The 25,198-nt window shown below is 44.5% G+C and overlaps 1 protein-coding gene across 1 annotated transcript in view; it reads left to right on the top strand.

Moving 5' to 3' along the window:
• Window positions 1-282: 282 nt before the first annotated feature.
• The window catches only part of MXRA5 (matrix remodeling associated 5), an 82,935-nt gene continuing 58,019 nt past the window's right edge, over window positions 283-25,198 (top strand). The window contains 4 exon segments of the mRNA XM_029603694.1: window positions 283-551; window positions 635-833; window positions 15,737-15,952; window positions 24,744-24,873. Of these exon segments, the coding sequence (XP_029459554.1) occupies window positions 15,747-15,952; window positions 24,744-24,873 (336 nt within the window). The 5' untranslated portion in view covers window positions 283-551; window positions 635-833; window positions 15,737-15,746.

Below are 25,198 nucleotides of genomic sequence, written 5' to 3'. Positions count from 1 at the left end.
AAAGAGATCTAAAGAGAGGGATTTGCCTACTCAGTTTAATATCTCACCAGTCCTGACTGAAGCAGAGCGCCGTCAGTTGCTGCCATTCTAGATCTGAACTTTATTTTCCACAGCCTGCAGCCTATTCAGCTATACTGCCTTTCCCACCCCTGCTTCTTCCTGTTCACAGTGTGGCAGCCCCCCCCCAACCCTCATCCAATAGCCAGAGGTGCAGCAGGAGAAGAAGAAACCCACTAGCTTCAACCAGGCTCCCTCCCCATTCTCCAGCTGTTCCTCCCCACAGAGCCGCCCACCGAGAAAGAGGAGAAGATCAACTACTCCCTCTTACTTTTAAAACACACCACTGACGAAAAGAAGGCGCAGGGAAGAAGGGAATTCAATGCGTTTAAATTTCAGAGTTACTGAACCCAGCAGCTTTGCATTTCTGTATCCTGGAGAACTGTGAAGGCAGAGTAGATGCTGTCAAGACAGCCCATACTGAGCGCAGCTTTCCTCTGCCTGAGTCCCGCTGAAGGAAATGTGGAAGAGTGGAAATCTTTAAAAGGCAGCAGGTAGCCAGGATCAATTGGTGCGATAGATTTCCTTAATTTTTGCCTTTTTTTTTTCTAATTTTCTTTTTTTTTTTTTTCACCAGAACTTTGGATGATTATCTTTGCAGTTTTATGGAACCGATTGCATAAATGGATTTTAGGTGTCTTTGGCACAGCTGGATCATGAATCATTCTACTTCTGCCTCCACACCTGGATGTTATAACGATTAGGATGAGGATGGTGATGATGACAAATAAAGGAATAAGAAATTGATTCTACAATAAAAAAGAGGGATACTTTTGGTAAGTTTTGAAAGCCCCAGTGTTCCCGAATAAAACAACACGGGTCTTGAGATTCCTGAGAACCTGATACTGACACATATGGCAGAAGAATGTATTATAATAAATGAGCTTTTGAAGCTGGGAGGGGTCTTCTGGGATATCTTCTTCATAACTCTTTGCCACACTGTGGCCACTGTGTTTCTTTCATTTACTGCAACTTGTGCTTTCTTTCTCACCTGTGCCTGCTTTTGATGTGAAGGGATATTCAATTTAAAAAAAACAAACAAAAACAACTAGATTTCACGCTCCTATAAATATAGTAGTTGCTATAGGGGTAGTCGTTTACCTTGCTCTGCAGCTTGGTAGAAAAGCTGAAAATTTGCACCATATTGTACTGTGGACAGTAGTAAAAGACTGCATTTTGGTACTGCTTAAATAGAAATAATGTCATCCTTTGTGACCACGGTAACACCAATTGCAAAATAATGAGGCGATTGTATGACCCACTTTCTGTGTTTGATCGGTCTACACCTGAATGTATTTTTCGGAGTTATTCGCTGCCAGTAAAGGTTAGGGAAGCTTTAGCTAATGAGAAGCATGTGTCCCTGGGATAAGTCCACGAGGGGGCAAAGACCGTCCTGCTGTAACCCTGGCTCCCCACAGCCTCATCAGCGAGGCTGGCTGGCTCCCTCAGGGCGGAAGAACGGAGCAAGAAGAAAAATAGGAGGAGAGAAGAAGAGAGAGAGAGAGAAAAAAAAGTCCTGCCTTGCTGCTGCTTCTGAGGCTGCTTAAATCATCAGCTCATTCATGTGTGTTATTTCTGTCAGCTGGAGAGACTTCAGGAAATCCCTGCCAGATAGCTCAGTCTTCCCCTGTACTAAATCACCCTGCCTGGATGACTTAAGCTCATCGACTTGACAATCTCTAAATAATCACAATAAGTGGTGGTTTGTCTGTCTTTGATTTGATGTGGGGAAAAAAATAATGAAGCATTGGAATTTTTATTACAATTTGCAGGCAGTGTCTTTTTTTATTTTTAATTTTTTTTTTATCCTCAAATTGTCTGTTTTCTGTTAAGTCCTCCATTGTCCCTGTGAGTCTGGACCATCTTGTCTCGACCTTGCTACCTTCCTGAATGTGTTGCCTTTGCACCGAGGGGGATGTCTCTTCTCAGGGCAGCGGGCACCCTCCTGTGCTGCAGTCATGAGCGCCTCTGAGAAAGTAATAGCCAGCAAAAAAGAGAGCCTGTGTGGGGATATCGTCCCCTTGATGGCCATGTTCTACCTGAAAATCTAAACGGTGCCTATTGATCTTTAGCCACCAGCAGTGTCACCAGCGCTACCACTTCAGTGCGTGCCATGTGCCCCGGTGGCATAGCCATTAACCTTTCCGTGACGGAGCTATTTTGGCATTGCTATCTTATATCCAGTTATTAAAAAAAATAAAAATTAAATAATGCAGAGAAGATTAAGACAATGTTTATTCTTTCAATGTGCTAGTTGTAATTTGTTTTCTTCGTCATCTCTTCTTTTGCCTCTCTCATTTTCGGTGTATTGTTTGACAGTGCATTTACAATGTAAACGTTTTTTCTCTCAAGGCTGTTCTCGTGTTACTGTTTCCTTCTCATTTTCATCTTTCTTTTGGTTCAGTGTGCTTTCTCTTCTCCCCATGTTCTCTTTTCTCTTTGAAAGTCTAGTTTTCTGTCCATCCTATGACTCCTTTATATTTTCCCTTTCTCTTCATTCCCCTTTCCTACATATCTTAATTTTTCTTTGCTTTCCTGTCTCTCATTTTAGACTCTTTCTTCCCTCCCTCGTTCTTCCTCCCTCGTTCTTCCTCCCTCTCTACTGCTCTCATTTCTTTTCACCTTATTTCTGTTCCTTCCATGCCCCTCTATGCACCTCTTATCGCCAACCTTCCTCCTTTTCTTATCTTTCTTGCTCCTTATAGATCTCTTCCCATCATTTTCTCACTCTCACCTTTTGTCTTTCACCTTTATTTTGTTCTCCTGCCTCCATTTACCTTAATTTCTCCATTTCTCTTCTTCTTCTTTCTGTTTCTTTTCAGCATTTTCATAAATGATATTGTAGAAGGACTATTGGGAAAGATTTATCTTTTTGCGGATGGTATCAAAATCTGCAGCAGTGCAGAAACCCAAGAAGGTGTGGAAACCATAAGGCGGTATGTAGCAAAGTCTGAGAAATGGTCCAATGTCTGACAGTTAAGATTTAGTGCTAAAAAATGCAGATTCATGCATATGGGCTGCAAAAACCTGAGGGAATAGTACAGTATATGCGGTGACATTCTTCTAAGCACAAAATAAGAGTGGGATTTGGGGATAATTGATTCTGATGATCTTAAGGTGGCCAAACAAGTGAATAATGCCACGGTAAAAGCCAGAAAGATGTTTGGGTGCATAGATGCGAGGAATGACCAGCAGAAAAAAGGGTTATTCCTCCTGTATAGGTCCCTGGTGAGACCTCACTGGGAATACTGTGAACAATTCTGGAGACTGCACCCTCAAAAAGATATAAACAGGATGGAGTCAGGCCAGAGGGTGACTACTAAAATGGTCCGTGGTCTTCAATCTAAAACATATGGGGGACAGACTTCAAGATCTAATCATGTATTCCTTAGAGTAAAGGCAGTATAGGGGAGCTATGACAGAGACATTTAATCAGTGGCATACAGAGGGTCTCTGGCACCCGGGGACCAATGCATTTGTGTGCCTCTGCAGTGTCCCGTTCCACCCCCCCCCCCCCCCCAATCCTTCTTTACTAATGCTTAAGGTCACAGAAAATGAGTGGCACTTCTAGACAGAAGAATTGGGGGGAGGGGGCAAGCCAGAATGACATTTCCTCATATCACACCCACCTCCATAGCATGACCCCCCCTAATTTCAAATTGGCTATAAAAAAAAGTCTTGAAAAAAAAGTCCAAAGGATCTTCTGTTTAATTTTAAAAAGCTGGCTAGTTTCACCCTTCTAGTAAATCTACTATTAAAATTATTTGATAGCCTCATTCAACTAATTCTATATGGCTATGAGAGTGAAGTCTGAAATGTATACAGGAAGGGACAGAATATCATAAATCTTGCACTTCCAGTTCTGGAGCACACTGTGCATCCACAGAAATTCCCCCAAACAATGGAGCTTGGATGTTTCCCTTACAGCTCATCATACAAAAAGATATTTTCAAATTCTGGTGTCATCTCACAGTAACAGCAGCACAAACACCTTCCACTGCCAGACACATTGTAAAGTATCACAAAACCCCGCAAAAAAGACACTCAAAATCTATACAGCAAACCTATCATAATGTAACAGTAGTAACATTAAGGACTTAAACAACAAGAACTCTACCTGTGAAAAAGCACAGGTAAATATTACACTGGGTACCAGAACACAAATACACCACCTACTGGGGAAACGAAACAAACCTGATTGCTATAGATCCCTACACAGACACTACACGGTAGCAGAATCTCTCACCTTGGTCACATGCGCAGAGCAGAGACAGACTCTCACCAAATACAGAATAAAGGATCACAAATTAGAACCAGCAATATGCAGACAAAAACTGAAATGGAAACCCCAAGAAGCCAGAATCTGTGTGTAACAATGGAAAAATAGTACCACCATTTTAAAACTATTAAAAAATAGAATAACTTCTATTAATTAAAATCATATACATTTAAAAAAAATTTCCCAAGCACCAATAAAATATTTCAAAACTGCATACATATCAAATAACATCCAATAATTACAACTAATAAGGCTTTTTAAAAATGCCCCTGCTGTCCATACCTGGGAACTCTTGATTTCCAGTCACCCTGAGATTGTTGAGGATTAGGGGGGCATACAAACTTTATTCTCTTTCTCACACATACTTGCATGTCCATTCTCTCTCACACATACACACACACACACACACACATGCTTTTATACACACCCAAAACCTCTCTCTTTCACAGACAGACACACTCTCATGGACAGGCTCTCTTCCCCCCCCCACACACACAAGCTCTTACTCCCCCGGAATCTCTCATACACACTCATGCTCTCACTCTCACTGGCTCCCTCACAAACACACACACACTTACACACACAGGCAAACTCCCAGTCATTCTCAGACACACACACACTGACTCCCAGGCAGGCTCCCATTTATTCTCACAGTGCCCCCCCCCCCCCCCCCACCACCACCACCACCACCTCTAGGCATGTACACATTCATTCTCGCATACACACAGACCCCCAGGCAGGCACTAATTCATTCACACACACACACAGCACAGACAGACCCCAGGAAGGCATCCATTCATTCTCATACACAGACACACCCCCTGGTAAGCAACCATCCATTCACACATGCACACTCACAGGCAGACTACCATTCATACACATGCACAAACTGAAGGCAGGCCCCCTCCTTTTCTTTTGCCAACAGCTTTGAAGCCTCTCTTGTTCCTCTGCTGCTGCTGTCACTGCTGCCGCATGGCTATTGGGGAGGCGCCAATTGCTGCTACTGGCACTGAAGCCCGTTCTGCTGCCTCCTCTGTGCAGGCCCTGCGATATTAAACATTTGTGGGACTTCCATTTCCTCCAAACTGATCTTGTACATTGTGAGATCAGCTAGAGAAAGTGCTATTCTTGCACCTTCTCAAAGATAACATATGCCAATCACTAAAGATTCACATTTATTTTTTTACCATTGCTGTCTGATCTTAGTTTTCTAATCAGTTGGGCACAGGCTCCCCCCCCCCCCCCACATTCCCTTTCCTGGCCTTTTGCCAATTTCTTTTACAGGTTCTCTTTTTTTCAGTTTTTTCTCTCTCCACCTGTCTTCTTCCCTTCCTCCCTCAAGCACACACTCAAACTCTCATTCTCACATGCTGTCTCTCTCTTACATACACGCTCAGGTTCTCATTCTCACATGATCTCTTTCTCACACAAACTCAGGCTCTCATTCTCTCATGCCCCTCTCTCTCTCACACATACACACACAGGCTCTCACTCTCATGCTGTCTCACTCTCTCACATACACATGTACACACAGGCTCTCTCTCATGCTGTCTCATACATACACACTGGCTGTCTCACATGCTGTCTCTCACACACACACACACACACATGCACACAGGTTGTCTCAATCTCTCATGCTGTCTCATACATACACACGCTGTTCACATGCTGTCTCACTCACACACACACACACACATGCACACAGGTTCTCTCAATCTCTCATGCTGTCTCATACATACACACTGGCTCTCTCCAATGCTGTCTCACTCTCACCCACACACATGCTCTCAATCTCATGCTCTCTCACACATACACACACAGGCTCTCACTCTCATGCTGTCTCACTCTCTCACATACACATGTACACACAGGCTCTCTCTCATGCTGTCTCATACATACACACTGGCTGTCTCACATGCTGTCTCACACACACACACACACACACATACACAGGTTGTCTCAATCTCTCATGCTGTCTCATACATACACACGCTGTCTCACATGCTGTCTCACTCACACACATGCACACAGGTTCTCTCAATCTCTCATGCTGTCTCATACGTACACACTGGCTCTCTCCAATGCTGTCTCACTCTCACCCACACACATGCTCTCAATCTCACATGCTATCTCATACATACACACGCTGTCTCACATGCTGTCTCACTCACACACACACACATGCACACAGGTTCTCTCAATCTCTCATGCTGTCTCATACATACACACGCTGTCTCACATGCTGTCTCACTCACACACACACAGGTTCTCTCAATCTCTCATGCTGTCTCATACATACACACTGGCTCTCTCCAATGCTGTCTCACTCTCACCCACACACATGCTCTCAATCTCACATGCTATCTCACACAAACACACAGGCTCTCACTTTCTCATGCTGTCTGTCACTCACACACAGAGGCTCTTTCATGCTCTCTTCCTGAACATACAGGCTCTCACTCCCTCTCACCTCTGGGTCTCCTCTTTGTGGGTTGCCGCAGGATGGACACCGCCGAGGCCCTGATCTTCTTGGGTCACCACAAGGATGGATCCACAGTGGTCCTGCTACTGTGTCTCCTCTTCTCAGGCGCTGCGAGGTGGGATCTGCAGTGGCCCTGCCACAAACGCTGCTGCTCTTCTGCACACTGGTTGATGCTCCTCCTCCTTCCTGCCCGCGCGGCTCCGGCAACGTTTTTCTTCCAGGACTGCACAGGTAGGAAGGAGAAGGAGCACCCAGAGGTTTGGAAGTGATTGATTTTCTTTGGACTGTGATGGGATGAGCTCCACCTTGTCCCCACCGATCTTTCTGCTGTGCGCGGCCTCAAGAAAAGTTGTGCGTGGCCATGCACATGCACAGCTTAGAGGGAACAGTGGCCGGCACATAGCATAGGAACAGCACGCTTCCCTGCTCAGCACCAGTGGGATGAGGTCCACCGGCGGCCGCATGGGCCTCCCTATGTTGGCCATCAGTGCCCACCTATGACCCTGCGCCCGGGGGCATTGGCTCCCCTTGCTCCCAGCTCCCCTCAGGACGCCACTGATTTAAATAACTCTAAGCGATGAATGCACAGGAGGGGAGCCTCTTTCATCAGAAAGGAGGCTCTGGAACAAGCAGTCATGGAATGAGCATGAAAGGGGGTAGACTCGGAAGAAATCTAAGGAGCTATTTCTTTACAGTGGATGTGATGGAGAGCAGGGCAGTGTCTGAATTCAAGAAAGCATGAGACAAGCACAGGGGATCTCTGAGGGAGTGGTAGGGGACTGTAGAGCTGAGCAGTCAGGCCAAATGGCCTTTTTTTATGTTTCCTTCTTTCTCCCTCCTTCTTCACATCTTTCTGTACCCTCCATTTCTGTTCTTTCCATCCCCTGCCCTGTCTCCCAGGTCTGTCTCTCTCCAATTGTCTGTTTCCTTTTCTCCTTTTTGCCTTCTGCCTCTTTCTATCTTACATCTTTTCTCCTCATTTCTACCTTTTGCCCCTCTGTTCTCTCTTTATCCTTATCTCTTTCTTTCATGCAGCATGTCTGGCCTTTCTCCTACTGCTTTGCTTCCAAACTCTGCAGCATGATACCTCTGCCACTTCACCCCAGTGGGGGGAGTCGCATTTTCTCTCTCCCTTGCAGGATCCTGAGGCTTCTCTCTCCTGTGATGTGATATCTCTTTCCTCTATTAACTCCCCACCTCCCAGGATACCGGCGTTAAGAGGAATGGAGAGCTCGGTGGAGCACAATCCTGCCTTACTCTGACTATAGACAATGTGGCTACTGAGCCATCAGTAACGAATTCACAGTAATAATCAAAGTCAGTTGTATGTCAACAAGACCCTGCCCTCTAAATGAAAGCAAACATTCATTGGAAATCCATCAGAAGCAAATTCTTCCCAATTATAGCAATCGTTCAGAAAGGAAAAGGATTGGATTCTAAAGCAGACACGATCGCTTTCTCAGTGAGCCGCATGCTTTACTTCTATATTTAGACCTAAACAACCCAAACAGATCATGTGCTCTTTCTTCAGAGAAGACTATCATTGAGGAAGTATCCGAACATAGTAAAAAGGGAAATGAAGACAGCAGAAAAAGACTTTAGCCCATCCAGTCTGCCTGATTATTCCTGTCCATTCTGCAAGGACAGATCTCAGCTGCCAGTCATGGAGTTTGACTGCTTTTGAGATCTTTTCTTATCGGAACAGCTTTTTTTTTTTTCCATCTTTCTCATTTGTACTTTACCATCTTGGGGAGATGAGCATCTACATTTCCCAATGAATTCACACCCAGCACCTATCCCTTCCCATGCCTAAGCACACAAAGCTTTGGAATAAACTAAGTAATTGTCAGTACTAGCATGTTTGTTACCTGAGCATCCTGCCTCCTAGAGCCTTTCTGTAGCTTTCCAGATTGTCCTGGCTATGTGAGCACCTACATTTTTTATAGCAATTTGTCAAACAGATATAGGTGCTACTTTAATTCTGTCATTGCAGTGTAATCTAAATAGTTACCAATGCCAGTGCAGCTGCTTCATTGTATAGCCCAGTGGTTCTCAACCTTTTTCCCATCGTGACACACCTGACGAACAATGCTCACATGTGTGACACACTGCTCATTACAATTTATGGTGGAAATTAAAAAAAAAAAGGCCCTGTATTATTTTTATTATTAAGAATGACAAAAGAGAAAGATAAGAGTTTCTCTCTGAACAGAAATTATATAAATAGTAAACCTCCCATACCAAAACAGCACCAAGTTCCAGCATTCAAACAGTAACCACCTTACCTAAGAAAAGGCAACACTGAAAATAATTATACTAGGCCTTAAAGCTCCAACACTCCTCCTATTAGGAAAATGGAACAAGCCAGCCCTCACAGCAGAAAACCTCACCTGAATCACATGTGCTGACCCTCGCCTAACAAAGAATAAAGAGACCACAAAGCTTAAACAGAAGCATGCAGATGAAAACTGAACTGGAAACCGCAACAAGCCAGAGAGACTGTATGCAGTGCAACAAAGGAAAAAGAGAAATCACCAGTCTTCATAAAATAAAGCAAGAAATATAAAATCAATAGCAGTAAAGCCATACTAATAAAAAGAAAAGAGTATTTCAAAACAGCTGTTGAATGGAATATCCAATAATTAAAAACTCATATAAAACATTTCTAGACACTAAAATATTTCAAAACATCAGACACAAAGACCCAATAATGAAAAATAATAAAGATATAAAAATGCTCTGCTCACCATACCTGGAAATGTTCGATTTCCAAGTGCCCTGAGATTGTTATGAATTAGTAGGAGGAGGAGGGGTTGCTTGCAACTTTCTCTTCTCAGTCACACACAAGCGCCCTCTCTCATACAGACTCTCCATCACATACATATACACATTCTCTCTCTCATTTACATAGGTTTTCAATTACACATATATACACATGCTCTCTCTTTCACTTATGTAGGTTCTCAATCACACAATTACACACATGCTCTCTCTCTTTCTCTTATACACACAGGCTCTTAATCATACATACACATGCTCTCTCTCACTTATCCAAACAGGTTCTCTATCACACACATTCATACTGTCTCTCTCTCACCAGGCCTGGCACCACGAGTGTGCAAACCGTGCAATGGCATGGGGCAGCACACCCAATGGGGCGGTGTCAGGAGCAGGGAGAGGCCCATGCTGCCACCGGTGGACTCAATCCCACTGGTGGTGGAAGAATGAGATCCGTGGTGCCGCCAGTGGACCCAATCCCACTGGTGGTGGAAGAATGAGATCCATGGTGCCGCCGGTGAACCCGATCCCACCGGCAGTGGAAGAAGAGCATCCATGGAGCTGCCAGTGGATCCAATCTCACCAGTGGTGGAAGAAGAGGAGGCCCGTGGTGCTGCCAGTGGACCTGATCCCATTGGCAGCGGAAGAAAGAGGTCTGTGCTACCAAGAAAAGCAGTGTGGCCCCCGCTGAAATCGAAGGCGTGGTCAGCGCTGCCTTAGTAAGTGGAGAAGCAGCGCGGCTCTGCCAGAATCAGCAGCATTGCCAGCAGGCTGCACTGTTTTTCCACTTACTAAGGCAGCGTTGACCATGCCGTCGATTTTGGCTGGGCCGTGCTGCTGAGGAAGAAGAGGAGCATGCCCTATAGGAAGTAATCCAATGCCCCATGGCCGGAAGTCATTCCCTTGGCCAAGGGGGCTGAAGAAGAAGACTCTGCTGCTGCTGCTGCTGCTTGCTAAGTCAAGGGAAGTGAGTGAGAGAGAGCTTGTATGCTTGTATGTGGGAGAGTGAGTGAGAGAGAGTACAGGGCAGCAAAAAAGTTAGCACTGGCCCTATCTCTCACACACAAAGGATCTCAGTCACACCCAGGCTCTCTTTCACACAAACAGGTTCTTAATCACACACTTACACATAAAGGCTTTCAATCACTCACATGCATGCTGTCTCTCACATTCACACACACACACACACACACACACACACACACACAGACAGGATCTCAAACACCTATGCTCACTCACTCACTCTCTCTCTCCCCCCACCGAAGAACAACTAGTGGCAGTAATAGCCTCCTCCTCTTCCAGCCCTTGCGGCCTCGAGAAAGGCGTCCCATCGGCTGAGAGGGCTGACATTGCTCCTCTTTTTGTTCCAGATCACGCTGCTGTTCTTTGGGCTGATGCTCTTCTTTGGGCCTTGTACCTAGCATGGTCTCTTCTTCCCGCATGTGTGATCACTGCACACCATTTCCTCTTCTGGGCCGTAGGAGGTAGGGAAGATTTGATGACCTTTGGAGTGAGGAAACTCACTGAAAGATGAGATTTGTGCAATGTTCTCTCAACCTAGCTTGATGGACTCCCTACCTGGGTAACATCAAGCTAGGTTGAGAGAACATTGCACAAATCTCATCTTTCAGTGAGTTTCCTCACTCCGAAGGTCATCAAATCTTCACAAGAGACCACTGTTCTGTTCGTACGTCTCACTTTGAATGTCAAAGTGGCCCCTAACCCCCTACACTAATACCTAAACCTCACCTTCAGGCCAATACAGTACAGTGCATGGCATAGAGTCCAACAGGATAAACATCCTGCATGAGACTAAATACAAAATTGAATCTTTATGGGTAGAAATCCCTTGTGTGTCAGGGAAGACTTCAGTGATAGGGGTATACTACCGTCCACCTGGTCAAGATGGTGAGATGGACAGTGAAATGCTAAGAGAAATTAGGGAAGCTAACCAAATTGGTAGTGCAGTAATAATGGGAGACTTCAATTACCCCAATATAGACTGGGTAAATGTATCATCGGGTCACACTAGAGAGATAACGTTCCTGGATGGAATAAATGATAGCTTTATGGAGCAATTGGTTCAGGAATCGACGAGAGAGGGTGCAATTTTAGATCTAATTCTCAGTGGAGCACAGGACTTGGTGAGAGAGGTAACGGTGGTGGGGCCTCTTGGCAATAGTGATCATAATATGATCAAATTTGATTTAATGACTGGAAAAGGAACAGTGTGCAAATCCAAGGCTCTCGTGCTAAACTTTCAAAAGGGAAACTTTGATAAAATGAGAAAAATTGTTAGAAAAAAACTGAAAGGAGCAGCTACAAAAGTAAAAAATGTCCAAGAGGCGTGGTCATTGTTAAAAAATACCATTCTAGAAGCACAGTCCAGATGTATTCCACACATTAAGAAAGGTGGAAAGAAGGCAAAACGATTACCGGCATGGTTAAAAGGGGAGGTGAAAGAAGCTATTTTAGCCAAAAGATCTTCATTCAAAAATTGGAAGAAGGATCCAACAGAAGAAAAAGGATAAAGCATAAACATTGGCAAGTTAAATGTAAGACATTGATAAGACAGGCTAAGAGAGAATTTGAAAAGAAGTTGGCTGTAGAGGCAAAAACTCACAGTAAAAACTTTTTAAATATATCCGAAGCAGAAAGCCTGTGAGGGAGTCAGTTGGACCATTAGATGATCGAGGGGTTAAAGGGGCACTTAGAGAAGATAAGGCCATCGCGGAAAGATAAAATGATTTCTTTGCTTCGGTGTTTACTGAAGAGGATGTTGGGGAGGTACCCGTAATGGAGAAGGTTTTCATGGGTAATGATTCAGATGGACTGAATCAAATCACGGTGAACCTAGAAGATGTGGTAGGCCTGATTGACAAACTGAAGAGTAGTAAATCACCTGGACCGGATGGTATACACCCCAGAGTTCTGAAGGAACTAAAAATGAAATTTCAGACCTATTAGTAAAAATTTGTAACTTATCATTAAAATCATCCATTGTACCTGAAGACTGGAGGATAGCAAATGTAACCCCAATATTTAAAAAGGGCTCCAGGGGCGATCCGGGAAACTACAGACCGGTTAGCCTGACTTCAGTGCCAGGAAAAATAGTGGAAAGTGTTCTAAACATCAAAATCACAGAACATATAGAAAGACATGGTTTAATGGAACAACTTCAGCATGGCTTTACCCAGGGCAAGTCTTGCCTCACAAATCTGCTTCACTTTTTTGAAGGAGTTAATAAACATGTGGATAAAGGTGAACCGGTAGATATAGTATACTTGGATTTTCAGAAGGTGTTTGACAAAGTTCCTCGTGAGAGGCTTCTAGGAAAAGTAAAAAGTCATGGGATAGGTGGTGATGTCCTTTCGTGGATTGCAAACTGGCTAAAAGACAGGAAACAGATAGTAGGATTAAATGGGCAATTTTCTCAGTGGAAGGGAGTGGACAGTGGAGTGCCTCAGGGATCTGTATTGGGACCCTTACTGTTCAATATATTTATAAATGATCTGGAAAGAAATACGAGTGAGATAATCAAATTTGCAGATGACACAAAATTGTTCAGAGTAGTTAAATCACAAGCAGATTGTGATAAATTGCAGGAAGACCTTGTGAGACTGGAAAATTGGGCATCCAAATGGCAGATGAAATTTAATGTGGATAAGTGCAAGGTGATGCATATAGGGAAAAATAACCCATGCTATAATTACACAATGTTGGGTTCCATATTAGGTGCTACAACCCAAGAAAGAGATCTAGGTGTCATAGTGGATAACACATTGAAATCGTCGGTGCAGTGTGCTGCAGCAGTCAAAAAAGCAAACAGAATGTTGGGAATTATTAGAAAAGGAATGATGAATAAAACGGAAAATGTCATAATGCCTCTGTATCGCTCCATGGTGAGACCGCACCTTGAATACTGTGTACAATTCTGGTCACCGCATCTCAAAAAAGATATAATTGCGATGGAGAAGGTACAGAGAAGGGCTATCAAAATGATAAGGGGAATGGAACAACTCCCCTATGAGGAAAGACTAAAGAGGTTAGGACTTTTCAGCTTGGAGAAGAGACGACTGAGGGGGGATATGATAGAGGTGTTTAAAATCATGAGAGGTCTAGAACGGGTAGATGTGATTCGGTTATTTACTCTTTCGGATAGTAGAAAGACTAGGGGGCACTCCATGAAGTTTGCATGGGGCAAATTTAAAACTAATCGGAGAAAGTTCTTTTTTACTCAACGCACAATTAAACTCTGGAATTTGTTGCCAGAGGATGTGGTTAGTGCAGTTAGTATAGCTGTGTTTAAAAAAGGATTGGATAAGTTCTTGGAGGAGAAGTCCATTACCTGCTATTAAGTTCACTTAGAGAATAGCCACTGCCATTAGCAATGGTTACATGGAATAGACTTAGTTTTTGGGTACTTGCCAGGTTCTTATGGCCTGGATTGGCCATTGTTGGAAACAGGATGCTGGGCTTGATGGACCCTTGGTCTGACCCAGTATGGCATTTTCTTATGTTCTTATGTTAATGGAGCGCACTGTTAGCCTGCTATTGGACGCGCATTTTCCCTTACCCCTTATTCAGTAAGGGGAGGAAAACGCGCGTCCAACCTGCAGCACCTAATAGCGCCCTCGACATGCAAATGCATGTTGATGGCCCTATTAGGTATGCGCACGGGATACAGAAAGTAAAATGTGCAGCCAAGCCGCACATTTTACTTTCAGAAATTAGCGCCGACCCAAAGGTTGGCGCTAATCTCTTCCGGCACTGGGAAAGTGCACAGAAAAGCAGTAAAAACTGCTTTTCTGTGCACCCTCCAACTTAATATCATAGTGATATTAAGTTGGAGGTCCCGAAGAGTAAAACAAGTAAAAAAAAACAAAAAAAAACCATTGAATTCGGCCCGCGGCTGTCGGCCAAAAACCGGACGCTCAATTTTGCCGGCGTCCAGTTTCTGAGCCCGTCGCTGTCAGCAGGCTCGAGAACCGATGCCGACAAAATTGAGCGTTGGCTGTCAAACCCGCTGACAGCCGCCGCTCCTGTCAAAAAGGAGGCGCTAGGGACACGCTAGTGTCCCTAGTACCTCCTTTTGCCCGGATCTACCGCCGGGCTTAATTTAAATACTGTATCGCGCGCACCGGCGAGTGGCTGGTGTGCACGCCAGGAGAGCGGGCGAACACCTCTCTCCCGCAGACTTTACTGTATTGGCCCGCTTGAGTTACTAGGTGGGCCTCCCATAGAGATATAAATACCTATCTAGTGTTGGGGCATTATGGCTAGGTTCTCTCTCTCTCTCTCTCTCCCCCCCCCCCCTCCCAGTGGTTATATGTAGGAAATGCTGCACTTATCTCAAAGTGCAAAAAGTTATTGCAATTTGCAGTAACTTAGCTCTTTGCATAGGTATTAGCGCAAATTGCGATAAACTGCCTATTACCATAAACACGCCCCTTTTTCTATCGCATGCAGTATTTAGTGCATTTTGATAAATCCAGGCCTAGGTTTGCTATCTGGACAGTGACTGAATATGGACCTCAACCTGTCCTTTTAGCTAGCCCCAAATTCTTCAGAAATCCATTTAGTACAAGGAATTTCTTTTGAAATTATGGCTTTCATATGATACAGGCAGAAAGTCAAATTTATTGCTTGCAGATTTTTTTTAAAACCACCATCTGCTATTCAAAAGAGCAATAGTTTAAGGAATTCAAGATGATTACAGGTGATGTATTTTTGCATAAATTTACTTTGCTGCTCACTCACAGAATGAACATAAGAATGATCAAAACTGAATGTGTCAAACAACATTTGGCAATAGTTAAGTAGAATTTAAGTAGGACTGTATAAAACAATACATAGCAGGCAAAATGACCAAACTGAGAATACTAAAATAAACCCCAGACAATTAATAACATCCGTGATTTTTTTTTTAGCAAATTGTTTTTAAATTCATAGTATTAATGCTACTTTGAATCATAGTACAGTCAGTAGTACAGTCAGACTGATAGATATTCATTTTGTTTTACTTATTCTTGTCCAATGATTTACCAGAACAGATGTATTGTGCTCGTGATTATGAATCAGTTAAATAAATTATGCATTACACTAATATGTTAAAATGAAGTTTGTTTGTTTTACCACAGGTAGAGCAAAATGAAGAAATCTGCCAGAATACAGGAGAGGGCAAATTTGTGGGCACTATCCGTGGTGCTGATTCTATCTTTGGGCGTTCCTCCAACTACGCTTGCGTGTCCTCACCCTTGTGCCTGCTACGTTCCCACTGAAGTTCACTGCACGTTTCGATCTCTAGTAGCAGTGCCAGGAAGAATTCCTAAACATGTGGAAAGAATCAATCTGGGGTTTGTACTGAATTATGACTTAGCTGTTCTGCATGGCTTTTCTATAATGACATATTGTTGAAGTTATTCAAGGTAAGCAGTGATGTAGCAGCATTATTAAGCAAAAAATTCGAGAGCTTGTTTGCAATTAATATGTGTTTCTGGAGCTAGCACGTGTGCCTTGGTGAACTCTGGTATAACAAAATGACAATGTCATCAAACTCAAAAGTCAGCAAATAAGTTGGATTATCGCAATACATTTGTAAATAGTCCTTCATCAGCTCGATACAAACTGAGCCTCTATATCCTCTTTTTTTAAACGTTCTTTTAAGGGAATAAAGGGTCCCTTGATGTAATCAAGCTTAGCCAGCCCATTGCTGGGTTGACAGTGCTTGTTTTTTGCCATTTTATTGAATCTAACTGAAAACCTTAATGATCAGTAAAAGAAAAGCTCCTTGCACTATAAAGTCTAGTGATAAAACTAGCTACACCCAAATCATCCTGAAAACCTGTTCGGGCTTCTGGAAGGTGAACAGAATGAGTTGCTGTGAAAAGTCGTTATTGAATGGTTACCCAGAATGCAGTGATAAGTAATGGGAATTTTACATTCTTCCTGTGGCTAATGGAGAAAAGGACACAGAAGTCAGAGCACATTTCTGATTCCAGTGAATACCAGCCACCAAAATAACAAGAGCAAACCTATATAGAAAACAAAAAATGAATGTGCATGCAAATAAGTTATGTCCCACAGTTCAGATACTTTTACAAGAACTTGCTACCTGAAACATGCATTTCTAGCTTTATATCCCTGAAAGACTGAGAACGTGTTTTCTCTTAAGTGTTCAGTCTTGATTAACTTAGCAGTTTCCTGTAAGACTGCATAAAAGAGCATAACCATTTAGAAATAAAACCTATATTTACAATATCTAGACTTCAGATGATTGCATGCAGGGTTTTATATTTTTTCCTTTAGAGTTTATGATAAATAGTAATTAGACTGAACAAGCTTCCTAATCTAGAACTGCCCTTCAGCACTAATAGGATTTGATTTTATCCCATAGACTTGGCCCTACCCTCCTCACTTACAAAGTCTCTTCTCCTACAGATTCATACCGTCCTCCTCAAACCTATCCCCATGGTCTCCTCCAATAAACGTCTCATTGTAAGCCTGCCATATGCTTTCATTTACATTCTAATTGCCCAGTGTTTCCCTCTGTCCCTCCTAGCCTTTGGCACTCTCAGTTCCCCCTTTTTGTCCATTCCCACACTTGTCATTTACTTGGTTCTCCACACCCCACTGATCCCCTTTGGCCCTTCTTATAGAGTCCCTTACTCTTACTGTACTTCCATTCTGCCGTTCTACCCATCTATTCGCTTTCCTGATAATACTTCACATCTTTCCACAGTTCCTCCCTATAACACCAGTGAGAAGATTTGTGTTCAGTAATGGCAAGAACAGATAAATCTTGTGTGTGTGTGTGTGTGTGTGGGGGGGGGGGGGGGCCTCAGTTTTCAAAGCCATTTTATCTGGGTAAATATTAATTTACCTGGGTATATTGACCTGGCTGAACATTGTCCTCTCATATCCAGCTGAAAGTGTGTGCGGGCTTCCGTAGTGTCAATACTTTTATCTGGATTAAAAGGGAAAAAATGTTAAGTTTTTTTTCATTTTTTTTTAAATGTATTATTATTTGGGTTCTGGTTTGTTTAATGTCACGTCGTTTGCCAAACTGACAAATAAACATTAAGGGGTGAATTTTAAAAGCCCGGCGCCTGCCAAAGCCAGGAGATATGCACAGAAGTCAGTCCGGTGCGTGCCACGCGGATGTTAAAAGGCACCCACGTACGCACGGATCTCCTGCTATGCACGCACATGTTTTTTTCTGATGGTGTGGGTGTGGTTGGAGTGAGGCCTGGGTGCTCCAGGATTTATGAATGACGTACACAAGCGCACGCCGGGGTCCCGCACTGCTTTAGATGGCATGTAAGTCCTAAAACAAAAAACACTTGGCTAGTCAGCGTGGTTTTAAGGGTAGGGGTTAACAGGATTAAAGGGAGGCTAATTAACTAGGGGGAGTTAGGAAGTCCTATCCTTTACTTGGGCAAACTGGGACTGAACTGGGGAAACTGGTAATTGCATTGGCGTGTGTGTCTACTTAACCCCCTCCCCCCCCCCCCCCCCACTTATGCGGTAGAGGCTGCATTTGCACGCACATGCATGCTTCTATATAACATTGTGCATGCATGTACGTGTGTACAGCCTATTTTATACCATGCATGCATATACGTGAGTATGTTATAAAATGTCTGCGTCTTTTGGTGTAAGCCAGCATACGTGCATACATAGCTGTTTAAACGTTAGAGATGTGCAGAGGTACCGCATACGTTACATTCAGCATTCGTATTCGTCAGGGGGCAGATCTGTTGCATTCGACAAGGGGGGGCCCCCGATCCATTCATGCATTCCATTCTTATTCGTTTCCCGGCTAAAATTTAATTAACTACAACCCCCCACCCTCCTGACCCCCCCCCCCCCAAGACTTGCCAAAACTCCCTGGTGGTTCTGCAGGGGTCCGGGAGCCATCTACTGCACTCACGCCGTCAGCTACTGGTATTCAAAATGGCACCGATAGCCTTTGACCTTACTATGTCCCAGGGGCTACCGGTGCCATTGGTTGGCCCCTGTCACATGGAAGGAGCAATGGATGGCCGGTGCCATCTTGTGCTCCTACCATGTGACAGGGGCCGACCAATGGCACAAGTAACCCCTGTGACATAGTAAGGGCAAAGGCTATCGGCGCCATTTTGAATGCTGGCAGCCGAGTGCAGTAGATGGCTCCTGGACCCCTGCAGGACCACCAGGGAGTTTTGGCAAGTCTTGGGGGGGTCAGGAGGATGGAGTTTTGTTTAAATTCGCTCCTTTAGATGGCCGAATAATTTGGTTAAGATTCATTGTATTCGTGGGAATCGCAATGCGTTTCGTGACGCAACGAATACAACGAATATGGCCCTGTACGTTGCGGATTGCCAATACGTTGCAAACAAATGCATACCCCTATTAAACATTACTGTCTAGATTAATTTAAAAAAAAGAATGAAAGATAGAAAACGGAATGGTGCTTCCTACTCTCTGCCCAACCATACTTACCCCATTCCATGGAGGTCTCAGATGTAGAAATGGGCAGGAATTAGCCCCCCCCCCCCCAGTGAATTCTATCTGTTGCCTCTAGTTTGAAAATGGTTCTGGCTAGCTCTGAAGCCCTTGCCATTTTGTTTTCTGGCTATACAGCATATGGTTGTATAGCAAAATGGCACTGGCCTAAGGTTTCTGTTAACTTTCATCTAGAAGCAGGTTGCTTCTATGCAGATATGTCAAGCCTTCCAAATCAGGGGCAGTTCTATAATGAGGCAGGGTGAGGTGGCCACTTCAGGTGGCAAAATTTCGCGGTGGCAAAATTGCCCCTTGAAACCTTCCAGCCACAGCCGCCTCACTCTTCTTGCAGACAAACTCTGATGGCATGGAGAAGCAACAGAACTGGTGGCGTGGAGCAGCAACATGCTGGCAGGGTTTCCACTCCCAACCAACAAAAGAAAGATCCTGGCATCCCGTGGCAGCACGGAATTGCAACATGCTGGCAGGGTTTCTCCCTGCCAGCAAAAGAGAGGTCCTGGGGTCCCGTGGCTACATGGCTTTATGATGTGCTGGTCTCCCTGCCAGCACAAGATAGGTCCCGATGTCCCGCGGCAGCACGGGTTTGTGACGTGCAAGAAAGGTCCCATGGCGGTGCTGGCTCAGAGTGCAAAATGGTGGAGAGAGAGTGGTAAAGTGCAGTGGCTGCATGCCAGAGTCCCGGGGATCGAGGTAGGGTGTGTGTGACTATGAGAGGGTGGTGGGGTGTGTGTTTATGAGAGGGTAGTGGGGGCAGTATGTGTATGAGAGGATGGTGGCCTGGTGTGTGTGTGTATATGAGAGGATGATGGGGGTGGTGGGTGTGTGTATATTTATGAGAGGGTGGTGTGGGTGGTGTGTGTGTGCGTATATGAGATGGTTGTGGAGGTGGTGGGTGTACGCCTCTGTATGAGAAGTTGGTGTGTGTGTTTGTGTGTGTGTATATGAGAGGGTGGTGGAGGTAGTGTGTGTGTTTGAGGGTATGAGAGGGTGGTGAGGATGGGGTGTGTGTGTGTGTGTGTGTGTGTGGGTATGAGAGGGTGCTGGTATGTGTGATTCTGTATATGAGAGGCTGGTGAGGGTGGTGTTATGCGTGCTGGCCACAGCAGACCCGCGGCCGCGGCCCCCTCACCTTTCTCAGATGAATCCAGTGCCTGGATCTTCATCCCTGGCGGCGGTGGGCCGCTGGCTCCATCCTCGGGCCACCCCTGGTGCCTCAGTCTCAGCTACGGATTCCTGTGCTCCGCGTCGGGCCTCTCCACGTGGCCCGCGGAGAGATGCCGCCGTCCAGCGCCACGACCCTCCCTAGGCGCGCGCGCACATCACTGATCCTTATGAAGGGCCCGCGACGGGAACCTGGCTGCAGCCCCGGATGTTGACATCACCTGAGCTCCGGTACTTAAGCCCGGGCTCAGCTCCCTATGATCGTGCTTTGCAACAGGTCTCCACACTGGTCATATACTAGTTGCCTCCTGGTGATTCTCCTGTGTTCCTGGTTCCTGATCCTCCCAAGTTTCTGTTTCTGTTCTCCTTTGTTCCTGTTCCTGATTCCTAATCTTCCCTCTGATTGCTTTCTTGGACACGACCTCTGCGTTACCTGACCACGTTGTTGACTCTCTCCAAGCCTGGACCTCTGCATTGCCTAACCACACCATTGACTCTCTCCAAGCCCGGACCTCTGCATTGCCTGACTTTGCCGTTGATGCTCTCCAAGCCTGGACCTCTGCATTGCTTAACCACGCCGTTGACTCTCTCCAAGCCCAGACCTCTGCATTGACTGACTACGCCTTTGTCTCTCTCCTCGTCCAGACCTCAGCCTTGCCTTGCCACTGCTTCCTGATTGCCACCGGCCCTGACTCCAGCTTGCTCTACGACGCCTCTTCAGTCTACGTCCTGGACTTGGCCTATTCAGACTTCGGCCAGTTCTTGCTTGGGCGTCCCCTGTCTGACTTTGATTCTATTGGCGCCCGGGTCTCTGGGACTCTGCCTCATCCAATAAAGACTTCTTCATTCCACTGCTGCTGCCTCTGGGCTGACCCCTTGGTCCTTTCATCGACGACATACGGAGGCCCACCTAAGTCCAGCCGGCCCCAGTACCCAAAGGCTTAACCCACGGGGAACGAGGGCTGGTATTGGTGAAGCACCAGTCGGCCTCCATCCTTCAGCCCACTCTGCCTGCCAATGGTGGGGACCCGTAGGATCCCTCCTATGGGTAGCGTCAACCCCACCTCGGCCCAAAGGTCCAGCTCTGGCGCAACAGGTGGTATGTGTGTGTGAGTGTATGAGAGGGTGGTGGGGATGGTGTGTGTGTGTGTGTATGTGTGTGTATGAGAGGCAGGTGAGGGTGGTGTGTGTGTGTGTGTGTGTATGTATGAGAGGGTTGTGTGATGGTGTGTGTGTGTGTGAGAGAGGTGGTGGGAGTGGTGGGGGTGGTGTGTGTGTGTGTGAGTGAATGAAAGAGTAGTGGGGTGGTATGTGGATGTGTGTATGAGAGGCAGGTGAGGGTGGTGGGATGGTATGTGTGTCTGTGTGGGTGTATGAGAGGGTGGTGAGGGTGGTGGGGTGGTGTGTTTGTGTGTATGTATGAGAGGGTGGTGGGATTGTGTGTGTGTGTGTGTGAGACAGGTGGTGGGAGTGGTGGGGGTAGTGTGTGTGTGTGTGTGAGTGAGTGAATGAAAGAGTAGTGGGGTGGTATGTGGATGTGTGTATGAGAGGGTTGTGGGGTGGTGGGTATGTGCATATGAGAGGGTGATGGGGTGGTTTGTGTGTGTGTATGAGAGATTGGTGTGTGTGTGAGTGTGTGTGTGTATATGAGAGGGTGGTGGGGTGGTGTGTGTGCGTTATTGAGAAGGTGGTGTGTGTGTATGTGTGATATGAGAGGGGTGGTGGGGGTAGTGTGTGTGTTTGAGGGTATGAGAGGGTAGTGAGGATGGTGAGTTGTGTGGTGTGTGTATGAGAGGGTGCTGCTGTGTGTGTGTATATGAGAGGCTGGTGGGGGTGAGGTGTGTGTGTGTGTGAGTGTATTGAGAATGTGGTGGGGATGGTGTGTGTGTGTATGAGAGAGTGGTGAGGGTGGTGTGTGTGTGAATGAGAGGGTAGTGGGATGGTATGTGTGTGTGTGTATGAGAGATGGTGGTGTGGTATGTGTTATTGAGAGGGTGGTGTATGTGTGTGTGTATGAATGAGAGGGTGGTATGTGTGTGTGTGGTGTGTGTGTGTGTGTGTGTGTGAATGAGAGGGTAGTGGGGTATGTGTGTGTGTATGTGTGAGAGGGTGGAGGTGTGTACATATGAGAGGGTTTTTGTGTATGTATATGTGTGTGTGTGTGTGTGAGAGAGAGAGAGAATACCTGTATACATGTGTGAGAGAGGTTAAAGTTTGTGTATTCTCATCCAATCTATGACAAATCTATGGAAATCTAAAGTTTGTGTATTCTCATCCAATCTATGACAAATCTATGGAAATCTAAAGTTCTCAGGTATGGAGAGTGGGAGATTTATTTTTTTTTATCCTTATTAGTTTTAATTATTAGATATGATGTATCTGCTGTTTTGATGTATTTTATTAGTATTTGGTAATATTTTAAACATTTTTATACATGTTTTTAATTGGCTGAATTTATCAGCAGATTTGACATTCTTTTTATTGGTATGTTTAATGTGTTATAGTTCTTGATTGTGTTTGCATTGTTTACAGAGTTTGGCTTCTTGTGATTTCCAGTTCAGTTTTTGTCTGCACGTTTCAGTTTATATTTTATGATCTCTTTATTCTGTATTTGATGAGAGTCTCTCTGTGTTCTGCTTGTGTGACTGAGGCTTTAGGTATTCTGCTAGCATGTAGTTTCTGTGTAAGGATTGATTTACAACAACCTGGCTTTAATCTGTTTTCCTAATAGGAGGTGTATTGGTGTTTAGGGCATAGAAATGCATCATATTTTATAGTACCATATTGGAGAAAAATAGTTGATAGATAAGGATGCACCAAGCTAGAAGTTATTAGTAACCTACATAAGAATATTAATGTTAAAATCAAACTTCCTAATTTGTTCCTAACAATCAGGATTAATTTACACACTTAGTTTATTATTTTAAATTGTTACCATACTATGATGGCACATGAGTAATTTGTAATCTATACCACCCATATTTCTCTTTATCGTGCCCTTCTGTAAACCGTTGTGATGGTTATTTAACTTAATGACGGTATGGAAAATTTTTTTAAATAAATAAATAAAATAAATATTTGCAGTATGGCTTTTTCATAGGTTGAGTGCTGGCAGTTATGAAATGGAAGGCTTACTATATTGGAATTGTAGTTCAGTTTATTCCTGGCTTTCTGTGGGCCAAGTCCACACCCAGTGCACTTTACCATGTGGGATCCAGAGTAAACCGCCTTAATTACTATGAGAAAGGTAGTTTATTAAGACTATTAAACTATTGCAGTGTATAATATATATGTTATTGTAAATTATATTTTTACTTCAGAAGATTGTTTTCCACATGTAATCTGCCTTTTTTGGTTGGGGAAGTTACTACATTTTAAAATGGAAAAGAATGCATAAGTTTTAATTATGTGGGGAAGGGGGAATGAAAGGCTGTAAGGTTTGTCTAGGGCCTCTAATACCCTTGTATCAGCCCTAAGAGAGAGTGAGTCACACACACAGACTCCCTCCATTCACCAACCTCTCACACCCCCAGGGGGCAGATCCTGAGGAAGGGTGGGAGGCAGGCAATAGGGAATGGAGGAGTCCTATTTCTAGACCCAGTAGGTGGGGTGGCCAAAGGCCGCCCCGCCCCATTAAACATTTCTCTGGCGCCCCCTATTGCAGACGCTGAAGACTGAGAACAAAAAAATAATGGGCCCAAAAACTGAGAGGTTAGAGCAGTGGGCCGCAAACAAGGGAAGCCAGGGTTCAAATATATTGCCGTTTCTTGTGAGCTTGGGCAAGTCTCTTCACCCTCCATTGCCTTCCCCCTGCCCTGGCCCTCAGTGATTTCACTTGCACATGGGGGGGGGGGGGCATTTTATCCTTCGCCTCAGACAGCAGATTGCCTTGAGCTGCCCCTGTTCCAAATATTTGAATTCCAAATAAGGTACTGTAAAATATGATGCATTTCTATAATATTAATATTCATAAACATGAAATCACGTCTAAATTTGGACACATGGGATATTGTTGACTTACAAATCTTACTGTAGTATAGATACACAGGTTATACATTCAGATGTATTTTTACTATGTCTAAAAGTGCACAAATGTATATAACAGTTACTTTTTTTTTACAGAAGGTTTAATCCTCCTAATCTGGCCAGGTTCTAAACAGTTTCATGTCTGCAATTGGGCTGGGTGATCAGGCATTTACCCTACATTTCCACCCCACCCCCTATATTGTACAGGTTCTCAGTCTCAGCCAAAAGGTCAAGATGGGGACATCCTCCATGCATTTCTTAGATCCTGAATTTGGCTAAGAAGAGCCTGTGAAGTTAATTTAGTCTGTGAGCTGAGAAAGCATGACCGCTGTGAGTCGTAGAACAGGATGAGGAAACTAGCAGGTCTTATTTGTGCAAAGTGACATTTACTTCCAGATACTGGCTTCAGATTACCAGGTCTACATATCTGTGTGTGTTGTTTGTCCCCTTCAGGTTTAATAGCATACGATCTATTGCTGACAACTCTTTCTCGGAGCTTACAAGACTGGAACTGCTCATGATGCATGGCAACGATATCCACGATATACCCAATGGGGCTTTCAGGGATTTAGCCTCTTTGCAGGTAAAATTTATGTGTTCTTTTTGCCAGCCTAATTATAGCTTAAGCATCAGTAGCATGGATATAAAGATAGCTTGAAGGATTATGTCAAAAGTGATTTCAACAGAGGATTTATCCATCTAGGCTCCCATGCAAAGATTACTTTCTAAAACTTTACAACCTGAGAAACCTGGAACAATCTTTCTTATGCACCCCCGTTAATGAACAAAATGATTAATTCAGCTGGCAGCTAGACTGTGATATGTACTGGATAAAACCTGGGCTTTGCAAGCTGTGCGCCAGGAAGGATGTTACATGAAATTTATGTCTTTCACCCAGGGCCGGCGTG

The sequence above is a fragment of the Rhinatrema bivittatum genome, chromosome 5 (assembly GCF_901001135.1).
Source record: "Rhinatrema bivittatum chromosome 5, aRhiBiv1.1, whole genome shotgun sequence".
In the NCBI taxonomy this organism is placed as follows: domain Eukaryota; kingdom Metazoa; phylum Chordata; class Amphibia; order Gymnophiona; family Rhinatrematidae; genus Rhinatrema; species Rhinatrema bivittatum.
The sequence above is the reverse complement of the archived record's forward strand: the minus strand, read 5'-3'. Positions and strand labels throughout refer to the sequence as shown.